This window comes from Rhinolophus sinicus, linkage group LG09, assembly GCF_036562045.2.
Source record: "Rhinolophus sinicus isolate RSC01 linkage group LG09, ASM3656204v1, whole genome shotgun sequence".
NCBI classification, from domain to species: Eukaryota; Metazoa; Chordata; class Mammalia; order Chiroptera; family Rhinolophidae; genus Rhinolophus; species Rhinolophus sinicus.
In genome coordinates, this window is record NC_133758.1 from 107,154,466 (window position 1) to 107,169,438 (window position 14,973).

The window sequence follows — 14,973 nt, forward strand, 5'->3', positions numbered from 1 at the left end:
ATGTTTTATTTGAAAATAAATGATTTGGGAGGGTTTGCTTTTGTACTCTGTGACACCTCAATCCATATTTTAGGTACTTGCTGCTGTTTTTACGATGTGGTGCAGAAGCGAACTAAATTATACGTTTGAGTTTGTCGTTGGTGCTTCATAAAACTTATTAAGCATCTGTGGTTGTTGGGTCAAAAAGCACCACTGTTCACCTGAACTTGACTGTCTTTGTGATTCCTACTTTCTGCTCTGAGAAGCATGTGTGACGCTCTGCCATGAATCTTATTACATTGGGCCTGATTATTCTTCAATAGTCTCAACAAGGGGCATCTTAGTCTTTAGCTTATATCACTGAACTCTTGAGTGGTAAGAAGAAAATCCAAGTTTTGTTCTTTATTTCAGAATTTCCAAGGCTGCTTGTAATTGTTTGGTTTTGGAAATAGATTTACATGTACATTATGGGTCACAGTTCAGAGGATTTAAGGAACCACCATAAAAGACATGCTAGTGTAAGTGTGTCATCATCTAAATTTACTGTCAGTTACGTTTAGTAATAAAATACCCTTCTGAGCTGTGTTCCAGGAAGAGAAATGGTCTGAATTTGGAAATCAGGAGTCAATCTTGGCTGTGTCTCTGCCTGCAGTTTTGATGTTAATGAGGCCACTTGAGGGGCTCATTTATTTCTCAGATGAAATAATAACTCTTTGTAGTTATATAAGGAGCTTCAAACGGCTCAGAAGCTTTGGATTTTTGCAACCATCTCATTAATATCCATCCCATCCTCTGGTTGCTTGGTTTGTCTACAGAAAATTAACCACCTATGTAATTAATTGCCTGAGGTTAGATCCATAGTAGGACCAAGCTCTGGGCTGAAGTTCTAGTCACCAGAGCACACTACTTCTGTTCCTATGAACCGGGAAGAGGAAAACAAACCTTTTGGAGTTTGCAATGTGAGGTTTAATTAGTTGGCACTTTTGGAGACTTGGGGACTTTGATGGTCAGTCTTCGTTGATATGGAGACATTTGCTGCAGTTGCCTAGGGAGTTTTTTAGCATGGTTTTTACAAGGCTGAGATCTTCACCTCCTACCTTCTTTGTCTCATTTCCCCGTCCTCCCCGCCATGCGTCTCTCCAAATGCCCTCCTGCCCTTTCATGTCTCTTACTGCTGCATGCCTTCGCATGTGCTGCTTGCTCTGCCATATGCCTTTTATCTCTGCACCAGCATGATGAGTTTTCACTCGTTCTTTGCAATCTAGCTTTCTCCTCTTGAACCTATACCAAGAACAAATATATTTCCTCCACTCCTATTTTTGTTTCTGCCATCATGCTCCCTTGGTACGATGTGCGTACCTTCTGTTAGCACAGGGCGCTCTGTGTTATCCTTATTTGTTTGTGTGTGAATCTCTACATCTACTTTGGGAGGTCCTGATGGATAGAGACCACGTAGCAGTTTTTTTTTCATTGTCAGAGTTTGCATTAGATCCCTACTGTATGTTTATTGAATGAATTAAATTCATATACATTAAGCTTTCATATTAACTGTAAGACTGATTTTATGAATGCTTTGCAAAATCTGTCTTAATTCATAGTCATTCTGCATCCAGCTGAAAGTGGGGGCTTTTTCCAAATGAAGTAGTCCTGATTGAGATAGGATGGTATTGAGATAAGAGTTGGTATATGACATTTGAATACCTGTGTATGTTTGTCTCAGTGCTTATGTAGATATCCCACATTGCCTTTATTCATTCAGCTCCTGGATGTTCACACTCTGAGACATCTTTCTGTTACACAATCTGAGGTGTCTGAATATATCATTTACTAATTCTCATCTTAGCTATGGAAGAGCAATGTGAGGAGTTTTGATTCAATGGGAGGGAAAGGATTCTACGAGCCTGACGTTTCTTCATTTGGAGTAGGATTATTGCTCTAATATGCCATTAAGTAATGGGAAACCAGCAAATTTAAACTTTCTTTTTTTTTTTTTTTTTGCAAAACTTAGACATTTATCATTTACATCCCTCACACTGTGTGAACCCCCCTCCCCCATCCACCATCCCCCCGTACGTTCCCAAAAAAATTTAAACTTTCTTGCCTAAATTAATAATTTCTAGATTGAATGATATTTATACATTATTTTAAAGAATGATTTGAGCTAAATGTTAACTATTGACATGAAAGCTGTAAAATACGAATAGAAAGTCATAATGTCCATTACTGAGAACTCATTTTATGCCATATAAACTACTAGATGATTGATCTCACTTTATATAAATCTGTATCTGTCTATTTGTTAATCTATCAATGAATAATTGAGCACGTCATATATACCAGACATTGTACTAGGCACTACATTATTTTTTAATTCTTTTAACAATGCCTGAGTTAGAGATTATTATTCCCATTTTATACGTGGGGAAGATAAGACACAGAGTGTTTAATTTGCTAAAACTCACTCAACTAGTAAGTCGTTTAGCTGGCGATTAAACTCAGGTCTTCTGGGTTCCATAGATGATGTATTAATAATTTATGCTAATTTAGCTGCTGTGCATTATTTACATTTTAAAAAAATTTAGTGTTTTGGTGCTACATCTTTCTTAGTATTGTTATTTGTCACATAAAATTCTAATGGAAGTGCTTTGGTAGTTGTCAGAACTATTTCCCCAATATTGAATTTTTGGACATGTGGCTATAATTTCTGGATTATGACACTTTCAGTTAGTTTTATGTCACAGTATCATTTAGTAAGAATTCAGTCTTTAATTCTATAGTTTTTAAAACCAAGGTAAAAGTGATTCATAAGGTTTAAAGATTATGTGCTTTTATTTATTTAATCTTTTTCTGCTTTATTGAGATTATATGCTTTTTAAGTTTAAAATAATTTACACTTTTTATCTATAAGTCATTTATAATTTTATATCTTTCAAACAGGTACCAAGTACTTGCTTTTGCAACGGACGCAGATAAAAGACAGGAGACAGAACAGCAGAAACTTGGTTCTGGAAAAAGACTAGTTGTAAGGACTTCTCTTTAATATGTACAATTTTCAGTAATGTTATTTTTAATCATAGATGTTTGTTCAGAATAAGAATTCCTGGGAAAAAATTTTTACAAAATGTTTCAGTCATTTCCCTTGCTGTGTTATGATTATGTCAATGATCAAAGCATTTTGTTGACTATTCTCCGGCAATAAAGATACCTTCTTGCTCATGGTCATAATATACCAGATTACAGGGTTGCTTCCCTAGAATTACACATGTCCAGATGGGGTCACTTTTCATTGAAGTGACTATAAACTAAAAAACAAAAAGAGAAAAATTAAAAAGAAAACCCCTTTAGCAGGTAAAAAAAGTTGTTGCTAGTAGGCATGTGACTAAATATATAAGTAAAAGATAAAAACGCACAGCCCACAAAAATAAAATTAGCTCAAAGACAAAGGTGGAAGTTTGATAACTTGAAAAATAGTTTGAAGAAAAGTTGTAAAGGATAACTTCTCAGTTTAATGGAAATAAGGGACTAGAGGATGATTGTGAACCCTTCCTTATCCTGAGACCCTTCACAGACAGGAAGGCGAAAAATAGAAGGAACTGAAAATTAGGATGGAAACAGTAAAGTGAATCTGAGAAGGGCACGTGCAGTATGCATGGAGAAATAATGCGGAGTTTAGAATGCCGAGGAAATAAGACTACCAGAGAAGACTGATTTTCTGTATTAGGATACAGAAGTTAAGAGAGATGGTAGAAAGGAAGACGAACTTGGAAAGAGTCAAGAATGCGATGAAAACATTTTCTCCATAATAGTTCATGGTAGTAATAAAAGAGAGAGCACAACATACACGAATTAGACACATCTTTGCACAGAATTTGGAGGTGCCGCAGTAATAATGCTTAAAGCATAGACTTTGGAGTCAAATCTCTACAGCAGTACTTCTTATTTTGAGGAAATGTGTTGACCTTTCCCAGTCTCAGTTGCAAAATGGTGATAATAGCTATTTTACAATGTCGCCGTTAGAAATATATATAAAGCACTTAGTAGAATGTCTGGATGGTGAGGATGACAATGGTAATATGATCAAATTGCCATTGGCTTCCTCCTCAGTAGTAATCTTCCTCCATTATCCCTCATGTTCTGCACTCCAGCCACTTGGGGCTTCTCATTGTTCCAAATATGCCATGGCTCTTCTTGATTCTAGATTTCTGCATATGTTTTTTGTTTTTGTTTTTTTTTCCATCTGGAATATCCTTCACTCATTTATTCACAGGTATTTATTGATACTGCACTGCGACTTACATTAAGGATGTATTCTGAAGGCAATTATAGTTGAGTGACTTTTCTGTTCTCAGTTAATGAATAGAGTAAGAAATAGTAGTAAACCTTCCTTTCATTACTCCACAGTCACTTGGCAGGACTGTGACACCATCGGATATTATTAACTCTATTGCAAAGGGACAGAATTGACCCAGTGGAATGCTTTTAATAAAGTAGTTGTGGGAAGGCAGTTAATATTGGATAGATTTAAGTCTGTCATCTGGTCATTTTGGATTTCTGTTTGTCCCATTGTTCTTTCCCCTGTTTTTCTGTTTTCTTTTGGAGTTTTTCAGTATTTTTTTATGATTTCATTTTATCCTTTTTGGCTTATTAGCCGTAACTTTTATTATTTTAGTGGGTGCTTCAGAGTTTATAATATACGAGGTGTGATAAAACAATACGGTGAGTATTTAAATAAAAAAATTGTTACAGTAAAAGTAACACTGCCATTAATCCCTCTCAAAATACTCCCCTTCACTTTGAACACACTTATCCCTTCATTCTTGCCACTTTCTGAAGCAGTTCTGGAAGTCCTCTTTCGTGAGTGTCTTTAGTTGTGCTGTCATGGCTGCCTCCATGTCCTGAATTGATTCAAAACATTTACCTTTCGTGGTCATTTTGACTTTGGCGAAGAGCCAGAAGTCACACAGTGCCAGATCCACTGAATAAGGTGGATGAGGACACACCATAATGTTTTTATTTGACAGAAATTGCTGTACAAGAAATGCTGTGTGACACGGAGCCTTTCCATTGTGATCACCAAATATAATGAATGCTGCTGCTGAGCGCCATCCAACAGAAAGGCAGGGATCTGCATGAGGGGAAGCAGCGCGTCGAACCTTAGTAACAGTGTGTGACAAGTTTCAACTTTTTGGGTGCAGTCAGCCAGGTGCGAGAGAAGGTGTGTGTTTTAAAGTGTGCCATAAATCATCCTCATGTCACCACCACGACAATGCTCCGTGTCACACATTGCTTGTGGTACATGGCAATTTCCGTCAAATAAAAACATTACGGTGAGTCCTCATCCACCTTATTCACTGGATTTGGCACCGTGCGACTTCTGGCTCTTTCCCAAAGTCAAAATGATTCAGGACATTGAGGCAGCCACAACAGCGCAACTAAAGACACAAAAGAGGACTTCCAGAACTGCTTCAGAAAGTGGCAAGAATGATGCAATAAGTGTGTTTGAAGTGAGGTGGAGTATTTTGAGGGGGACTAATAGCAATGTGTCTTTTACTGCAATAATTTTTTTAAAATTTAAACATTCACCGTATTGTTTGATCATGCCTCGTATATCTTTAACTTACCACCGTCTACTTTCAGGTAATATTATACTGCTTCATATATAGTATGAGATCTATACTTCTGCTTCTTACCTTCCAACCTTTGTGCTATTGTCATATATTTTAATTTTACATATTTTACATAAACTCCATATTACATTATGAGTTTTGTTTAAATAGTCAATATATTTTAATAAGATTTAAATGATAAGAAAATCCTCATATATTTACCCATGTAGTTACAACGTTTCTGGTACTCTTCATTAATTTATGTAGCTTCAAATTTCCATCTAATGTCATTTTCCTTCCTTTTGAAGGACTTCTTTCACATTTCTTTCAGTGTGAGTTCACTGGTGATGAATTCTTTCAGTTTTTGTATGTCCAAGAAAGTATTTTTGCCTTGTGTTTGAAAATGTATTCTTTAGGTATGAAATTTTAGTTTCACAGATTTTTGCACCCCAGTATTTTAAGAGTTTGCTCCACTGTCTTCTTACTTGCGTTGTTTTCCATGAGAAATCTGCTGTCATCTTATCTTTGTTCTTTTGTGTCTTTTTACTCTAGCTGTTTTTCATATTTTCTTTTATCTCTTGCTGAGCAATTAGATTATGATGTGCTTTGTGTAGTTTTCTTTCCTTTTTGGGGGGCTTAGGATTTGTTGAGTTTTTGCATCTGTGAATTTATAGTTTTTATGAAATTTGGAAAAGTTTTAGCTGTTAGTTATTCAATATTTTTTTTGTCCTCCATTTTTATCCTGTTCTTGGGAGACTAATTATAGATACATTTAGGCTACTTGAAGTTGTCCCAAAGCTCACTGATTTTATTTTATGAAAGTCCTTTTTTTTTCTCTCTTTCATTTTGGATAATTTCTACTGCTATATTCTTAAGGTCACTACTATTTTTTTTACAGTGTCTAATCTGGTATTCATTCCCATCTGGTTGCTTGTCATCTCTGCAAGTTCAAGTTGGACTATTTTTTTAAAAATATCTTCTATGCCTCTACTTCACTTTTTGAAAATATAGAATACAGGTATAATTGTTTCAATCTCCTTGTTTTCTAATTCTAACATCTGTATCAGTTTTATTTTTAATTTTTAATTTTTATTGTTTTATAAGAGTTTATTGGGGAACAGTGTGTACTTCCAAGACTTTTATCCAAGTCAAGTTGTTGTCCTTTCTTTTTCTTTTCTTTTAAAGATTTTTTATTGGGGAAGGGGAACAGGACTTTATTGGGGAATAGTGTGTACTTCCAGGACATTTTTTTTCCCCAAGTCAAGTTGTTGTCCTTTCAATCTTAGTTGTGGAGGGTGCAGCTGAGCTCCAGGTCCAGTTGCCGTTGTTAGTCACAGGGGGCGCAGCCCCCCATCCCTTCCAGGAGTTGAACCCGCAACCTTGTGGTTGAGAGGACGCGCTCCAACCAACTGAGCCACCTGGGAGCTCAGCGACAGCTCAGCTCAAGGTGCCATGTTCAATCTTAGTTGCAGGGGGCACTGCCCACCATCCCTTGTGGGACTAGAGGAGTTGAACCAGCAACCTTGTGGTTGAGAGCCCACTGGCCCATGTGGGAATCGAACCGGCAGCCTTCGGAGTCAGGAGCACAGAGCTCCAACTGCCTGAGTCACCGGCCTGGCCCATCTGTATCAGTTTTGAGTGAATTTTCAGTTGATTTGTTTACCTCCTCAATGTGGATCACATTTTCCTGTTTCTTCACATGCCTGGTGATTTTTTATTAGATGCTAGATACGGTCAATTTTACTTTACTGGTTGCTAGATATTTTTGTGCTCTTCTAACTGTTATTCAGCTTAGGCCTGGGACACAGTTAAGTTAGTTGGAAGCACTTTGATCCTTTTGAGTCTTGCTTTTCAGTCTCCTTAGGTGGGGCCAGGGCAGTGCTCATTCGGGACTACTTATTCCCCACTCCCGAGGCAAGACCCTTTTAAGTGCTCTTACCGAGATCCCTTTGTATTATGAGGTGTCCCGGTCTGGCTGGTGGGCACAGGTAGTACTCTAGGCCCTCTAATCCTTTCCGGTGGTTATTCCTCTGGCCTTGGGTAAATGTGCGTGACATAAATGTGCTGATAAGTATGCAGCTGAATATTTGAGAGGATTCTGTCTCCTCTTGGGCACACTTCTTGCAAACTTGAGCTGCCTTGTTTTCTCTGAACTTTCATTGCCCATCTTCTCAATGGGCAGGGAGTTTGCTGGGCTTCACCTCAGTTCTCCCTCCATGTTCCATGGCCCAAGATCTCTCTCGGGGCTGGAGCAATCATATCAGTCACCTCATTTGTTTTCTGTCATTATGGGATTGCTGTCCTTTGTTGTCTAATCTCCAGTGGCTTGCAAACTGTTGTTTCGAATATTTTGTCCATGCTATGGTTATTTTAGGTGGGATGGTAACTTTTTTTCCTATTACTCCATCTTGGCTAGAAGTGGAAGAATTTTAAAATTATTGTTTTAGTAAACCTCTGTGTTTTTTGAGACTTATTAATTTAGAGTGTTGTGTATTTTCCTAAGGGGGAGGTCACAGAGAGTGGCACTCAGTAAGTAGTGAATGGAAAGTATTTAGTGGCTAGATCTGTCTGAGGCCTGCAGCCTCAGAAACCTGATTTGCCTGTTCTCTCTCCAAGTCAGGGATACGTCACCCCGAGTTACAGACACTGATGTACAATGCTAGAATGCCAGCCTACTGATAGGTAATGAGAAATGGAACTGCCACGGCGCTGCCATTCATGTCTTGTGTCCCTTGGGATCTTTCCCTATCGGTAGGCTACACTTGAACTAAATAGTAATCCAATGATTTCTTGGTGTTGAATCCTTTTAAAATCAGGTTATTTGTTTTCTTGCTATCGTGATGTCTCACTTCCTTATGTATTTTTGGATATTAAACACTTATTAGATACATGGTTTGCAAACATCTTCTCCCATTCCATGGATTGTTTCTCCTCTCTATTGATTGTTTCCTTCGCTGTGCAGGAACTTTTCAGTTTGATGCAATCCCTAGTTTTTACTTTTGTTGCTTATGCTTTGGGGGTCATATCCAAAAAATAATCTCCCAGACCAATGTCAGAAAGATTTCCCCTATGTTTTCTTCTAATAGTTTTACAGTTTCAGTTCTTATGTTTAAGTCTTTTATTCATTCTGAGCTGACTTTTGCATGTGGTGCGAGATAGGGGTTCAGTTTCATTCCTCTGTATGTGGATATCAAGTTTTCCCAAAACCATTTATTGATGAGACTGTCCTTTGCCCATTGTGTATTCTTGATACTTTTGTGGAAGATCAATTGACTATAAATGTATTGATTTGTTTCTGGCCTCTGTATTCTCTTCCATTGGTCTAGATGTCAGTTTTTTATGCCAGTATTGTGCTGCTTTGATTAGCATTGCTTTGTAATATATTTTGAAATCAGGTAGTATCGTGCCTTCAGCTTTTTTTTTTGCTCAAGATGCCTTTGGCTATGTGTAGCCTTTTGTGGTTCTGTCTGAATTTTAAGATTTTTTTTCTATTTCTGTAAAAAATGTCATTGGAATTTTGATAGGGATATGAACCTGTAGATCACTTTGGGTGGTATGGACATTTTAATAATATTAATTCATCTAATCCATGAACACAACATGTCTTTCCATTTATTTGTGTTCTTCGATTTCTTTCATAATGTTTTATAGTTTTCAATGTACAGATCTTTCACACCCTTGGTTAAATTTATATGAGTATTTTGGAAGCACTGAATAGCTAATATCATCTGGTAAAAGATGGGGTAAAAACTACTAGGGTCTACAAAATATCAAATATGGTCATAGCAAAAATAAAACAGTGAATGAAGATTAGCCAGTCCTTATGTCTGCTTTGTTGTAAAGGAGTTTCTTGTGTTGCTATGAAAGTAACTGAAATGTTCTGTTTTTAGGAACTGAATTGATTTTAGGTTTTCTTTTGCAGGTAGACTGGACTCTAAATATTGGAGAGCAAGCCCTTGATATATGTATTGTCTCTTTCAATCAGTCGGCATGTTCTGTTTTTGTTCTTGGTGAAAGAAACTTTTTTTGCCTAAAGGATAATGGACAAATTCGATTCATGAAGAAACTTGATTGTAGCCCAAGTTGTTTTCTCCCATACTGCTCAGGTGTGTAGAAAGATTTTCTTTTATCTTTTCCATGTGTCAAGGCTATGTTATATACATCAGAAAAAGCCAAACTCATACACATACATTTTAAACATCTAGGAAAATAGTTTTATACTGAATGTGTAATGGAAATTTTAACTTTTAAAGTTTGAATAGAAGTTTGATATAAAGCACACCTTTGGGTTTGTCAGTCATTTTACTTTGTACAAAATGGCTTATAGAACTGGCTTCAGGCATACATTAATACTTTCCAAAATGTGGCTTTCAAGATGCTTCCAAGAGAACATCAGACTCTTTTATAAGCAGAATGGAGCATAGTAATGTCTAATAGAATGACTTATCTGTAGTGAATGCCCAGTAAATCAATTGCTTAACTATGTTAAATATTAATGAAATTCATGCTTTCTAGATGAAATGAAAAAATGTTGGCCACTATCTGGTTAGAGTTTCCAAGTCTATAATTTTTTTATTTTTGATATTGGTAGCTTGAAGTTAAAAAATAATGTTTTATTACTTAAAATCTTTATGCATTAACATCAAGATATTATAATTAGTTTGTATCATAAATCTCCTAAAAGGGATATAATATACTATTGCAAATGACTCTTTTCTTATTATCATCTTTTTCTATCTTCAACCTACAGTTTCTGAAGGAACAATAAATACTTTGATTGGAAACCATAATAACATGTTGCATATTTATCAGGATGTGACACTGAAGTGGGCCACTCAACTGCCCCACATTCCTGTAGCAGTAAGAGTGGGCTGTTTACAGTAAGTGATTTAATTTAATACATTTTTTTGGAGGATCTTAAATTCTCTAGAAGTTCTATAAAACAATGGCAAGTGATTTTACTAAAAAATGACAAGTGATACTGTAGTGTGAGTGATGTCAACAACAGAAATAATTTAAAATATAACTTATTGGAAAAGAAGGAGATAAAAAAGCCTTAATTACAACCATTAATCATTTTTAGTTAGTATCTCTAGTGAGATAGCCTTTGTATATTAAAAATTTCAAGAAAATAATTTGTTCAACAGATTATTTTCTTTAAAATAGAAAAGGATTTCTTAAAGCATTTGATGGGTCCCATTTGAAAATCACTTACTGTTAGACTGTGAGAATATTTTACTTCAAAATTTGTTTCAGACCTTATTATGTCAAGTGGTGCAGAATTTCTAGTGATTATGTGTTTTAGACAATTTAGATTTTAAATGAGGCCATTTTGCATTTAAAATGAAAGACAAGATCTGTATCTTAACATTAAATTTACAAAATTTATCATAAATGAGAGAAATGAGATCTCTAAGTGTGTAATTTTTCTAGGTTGTCACTCCAAAAGGCAAGATCTCAGGTTATGTTAGGCGTTGAAAATCTTGGTAAATGTATGGAAACACACTTTTTATAAAGCTTCATAGGTTTCCAGATCGATTCAGATCTTATTATATTATTGTATTGCACATTTACAAACCATATGTAGAATTCTTCAATGATATGTATAGTATCTGATCAGTAGGACTAATACCCCCCTCAATTAAGAGGTTGATATTATATACCTCATAATGACATTTTGGTCAATGATGGTGGACCCATAAGATTATAATGCAGCTGAAAAGTTTGTATAGCCTCGTGCCGTTGTAGCTGTCACAACATTGTAGCTCACTGCAGTGCTCGCGTGTGCTTGTGGTGATGCTGATGGAAACAAACCTACCGGGCTGCCAGGTGCATAAGTATAGCACATACAATTATGTGCAGTACAGGATATTTGCTAATGATAATAAACGACTATGTTACCGGTTTGTGTGTTTACTATGCTACACTTTTTATTGTTTTTTCCCCCCTTTTCCCGGCCCCTTCCCCCCTCCACCCTGACTCCGGTTCAAGCTGTTGTTTCTCAGTCTAGTTGTGTAGGACACAGCTCCCTGGCCCATGCTGGTGTTATGAGACTTGCGCTCCCCCGGCTCTGTCGCCAGTCGTTGGTCGGCCACTCACAGCAGCTCAGCACTGGCTGCCGGCTGACCACTCACAATGGCTGCCAGCCATGCTGGCTGCCGGCCACTCATGCTGGCCACTGGCCACTCACGGCAGCACACAGCAGCCCACAGCAGCTCACACCAGCTCACACCGACCTCTGGTTGCTCACGGCAGCCCAGCTCCAGGGAGAGCCATTGTTCACAATCTTAGCTGTAGAGGGCGCAGCTCACTGGCCCATGTGGGAATCCAACCGGCAGCCTTTAGAGTTAGGAGCATGGCGCTCTAACCGCCTGAGCCACCGGGCTGGCCCCTTTATTGTTATTTTAGAATGTACTCTTTCTATTTATAAAAAAAGTGCTGTAAAACAATATGCCCTCTTACGATGGCAGCAGCCTCATATATCTCGTGTTTACAGAGTCTCTCAATTGCATCATTTTCTCTTGTGCTTGATTTTATCTTGTGTTATGTTGTTCATCATGGACCCTTAAGCATACAAAATGCACTGCTAATGTTTTCAGTAAAAGCCCGTCTCTAGTGATTGACCTCAAAATGAAATTAAAAGTGATTAAGGACCACAAAGGTGGAAAATCAGTGATGGGTATTGCTTGTCAGTCAGGCATGTCCCATTCCACCATGGCTGTGACCTTGAAGAATAAGACCAAAGTTATAGAAGCTGTTCACAGATCTGCTTCACTGGAGGCAACGAAACTAATGAAAATTCGAGAAGGGCCTATAGTCGACATGGAGACCCTTCAAATGACCTGGTTTGAAGACCAGACACAGAACCATATCTGTGTCAACATCATGGCGATATGGCCAGAGCTAAAAGTTTGCCTGTGACATTGAAAGAAAAGGCTGGACTCGACTACACTGTTCCATTTCCTGCTAGCTCTGGGTGGTTTAAACAATCCGAGAATCGTTATTCATTACATAATGTGAAAGTGAGTGGTAAGTGTGTGAGTGTTGATGTGAAGGCAGCTGAAGAACTTTTGGAAACTCTAGATAAGCTGACTATGAAGGAAAATTACCAGAGCAAATATTCAGTGTGGGTGAAACCACCCTACTCTGAAAGCACTTTCATCCGTAAGGAGGGCATGTCAGTGTCAGGTTTCAAGGCTTTCAAGGACAGGAGACTAGTCTTGTTTGGGGGGTGATGTTGTCATCTGGCCCAGCAAGAACCCTAGGGCTTTCAAACATGAATAAGCACACAGTGCCAGTGTACTTCAGGAGCAATAAGAAGACATACCTAGATGACACCACTCCTCTTTCAAGATGCCCTCTTGAACTGCTGTGCCAGCAGAATGCAGGAGTACTGCTTGGAGAATTAAATACCTTTGAAGATTTTGTTTATTGTTGATAATGCTCCCAGACACCCTCCTTTTATTGGTGATCTTCATTCCAGTATAAAAGTTGTGTTTCTCCCTCCAAATATCACCTCTTTGATCCAACCAATGCATCAAGGAGTTATAACTGCTTTTAAGGCCTGCTACCTGATGAGGACCTGTGCCCTGGCTATTTTTATAACTGAGGAAAAAACTGAGAAGATGCTGATGAAATTCTGGCAGGATTAAACATCTGTGGCTGCATCAAGAACTTTGCTTGTGCTTGGGGTGATGTCACCAAGTGTGTGAAGGGCATCTGGAAGAAGACACTGAAGAGGTTCGTCCATGACAACGAAAGATTTGCCAAGGATGAGGAGGTTGCCAAAATTGACAAGGCTTTGGTTGAGTTGGCAAACAACTTGAACCTGGGACTGGATGAAGATGGCATTGAGGAACTCCTCGAGGTGGTTCCTGAGGAATTGACTCATGAGGAGTTGTTTGAACTGCAACAGGAACACATAGCTGAAGAAGAGACAAGAGAAAAGGAAACTGCAGGAGAAGAAAAAGAAGAACCTCCAAAAAGATTCACCGAGAAAGGTTTAACAAAAGCTTTTGCAGACCTTGACAAGCTCCTTATAAAGTTTGCAAACATGGACACCAACACTGAAACGTTTTCATTAATAGAGAGGAATGTTGATGATGTATGATTTGCTTACAAGGAAATCTATGATGGAAATAAGAAACAAATCAAGCAAACCATTGTGGACATATTTCTGAAAAGAGTGAAACCTTCTCAGGAAGAGCCTCAGGCAGGTCCTTCAGGAGGTGTTCTAGAAGAAGGCAGTGTGATCATAGGTGATGACAGCTCCATGCCTGTCATTGCCCCTGACGACCTTCCAGTGGGTCAAGGAGAAGAGGTGGATGACAGGGACACTGATGGTCCTGGCCCTGTGCAGGCCGAGTCTCGTGTGTGTTTGTGTCTTAGTTTTTAACAAAAAAGTTTAAAAAGTAAAAAAAAAAAAAAAAATTAAAATAGAAAAATGCTTATAGAAAAAAATTTTTGTACAGCTGTACAAAGCATTTCTGTTTTAAGCTCAGTGTTATTACAAAAGGGTTGAAAAGTTTAAAAAAATAAAAAAAATTAAAGTGAAAAAGTTACAGTAAGCTAAGGTGAATTTATTATTGAATAAAAATATTTTAAAATCAATTTAGTGTAACCTAAGTGTCCAGTGTTATAAAGTCTACAGTAGTTACAGCCGTGTCCTGGGCCATCACACTCACTCACCCTCACATACTGACTCGCCCGAGCCACTTCCGGTCCTGCAAGCTCCATTCATGCTAAATATTCTATACATGTGTTCCATTTTTTAATCTTTTATACTGTGTTTTTACTGTACGTTTTCTATGTTTAGATATACAAGTACCATTGTGTACAATTGCCTGCAGTATTCAGTGCAGTAACATGCTGTACAGGTTTGTAGCCCAGGAGTCACAGGCTGCACCACACAGCCTAGGTGTGTAGGAGGCTGTACCTTATAGGTTTATGTAAGTGCACTCTATGCACATGATGGAATCAGCTAGGGACACATTTCTCAGAATGTATCCCTGTCATTCATCGATGCATGACTGTATAATGGTTGAAGCTCAATTAAGGGCATTCATATTTGCGTTACTGGTTAATCTGAAATTTGAATATTGGGAAAATGGAAATGTTTTGAAAACATTGAATATTTTAAAAAGAAGGTGCTTTCTCATGTTTTATGAGAAAATATCATCATATAATTATAATTGCTATGCACATAACACAAATTATAGTTATTTTGTAGTTGAAGGAAAATTTAAAATTTTGAGGTTGGTCTTTGTAGTATCCACCAAATGGTCTTTGAAGTTCAACCAAATACTCAGACTCACCAGACATTTTACATCAGATTTACTTAGAAGGATTTAGAACAGGAAAAACACCTTGCCAGCACGGCAATGTCAAG

General features: G+C 37.6%; 1 protein-coding gene across 2 annotated transcripts in view; it reads left to right on the forward strand.

The window, feature by feature from the left end:
* Positions 1 to 14,973, forward strand: part of BBS9 (Bardet-Biedl syndrome 9) — a 358,339-nt gene that overhangs the window by 89,204 nt on the left and 254,162 nt on the right. For both annotated transcript variants that reach the window (XM_019757306.2, XM_019757307.2), the window contains exons 7-9: positions 2,917 to 3,001; positions 9,508 to 9,691; positions 10,336 to 10,465. In XM_019757306.2, coding sequence (XP_019612865.2) covers positions 2,917 to 3,001; positions 9,508 to 9,691; positions 10,336 to 10,465 — 399 coding nt within the window. The remainder of the gene's footprint in view (positions 1 to 2,916; positions 3,002 to 9,507; positions 9,692 to 10,335; positions 10,466 to 14,973) is intronic.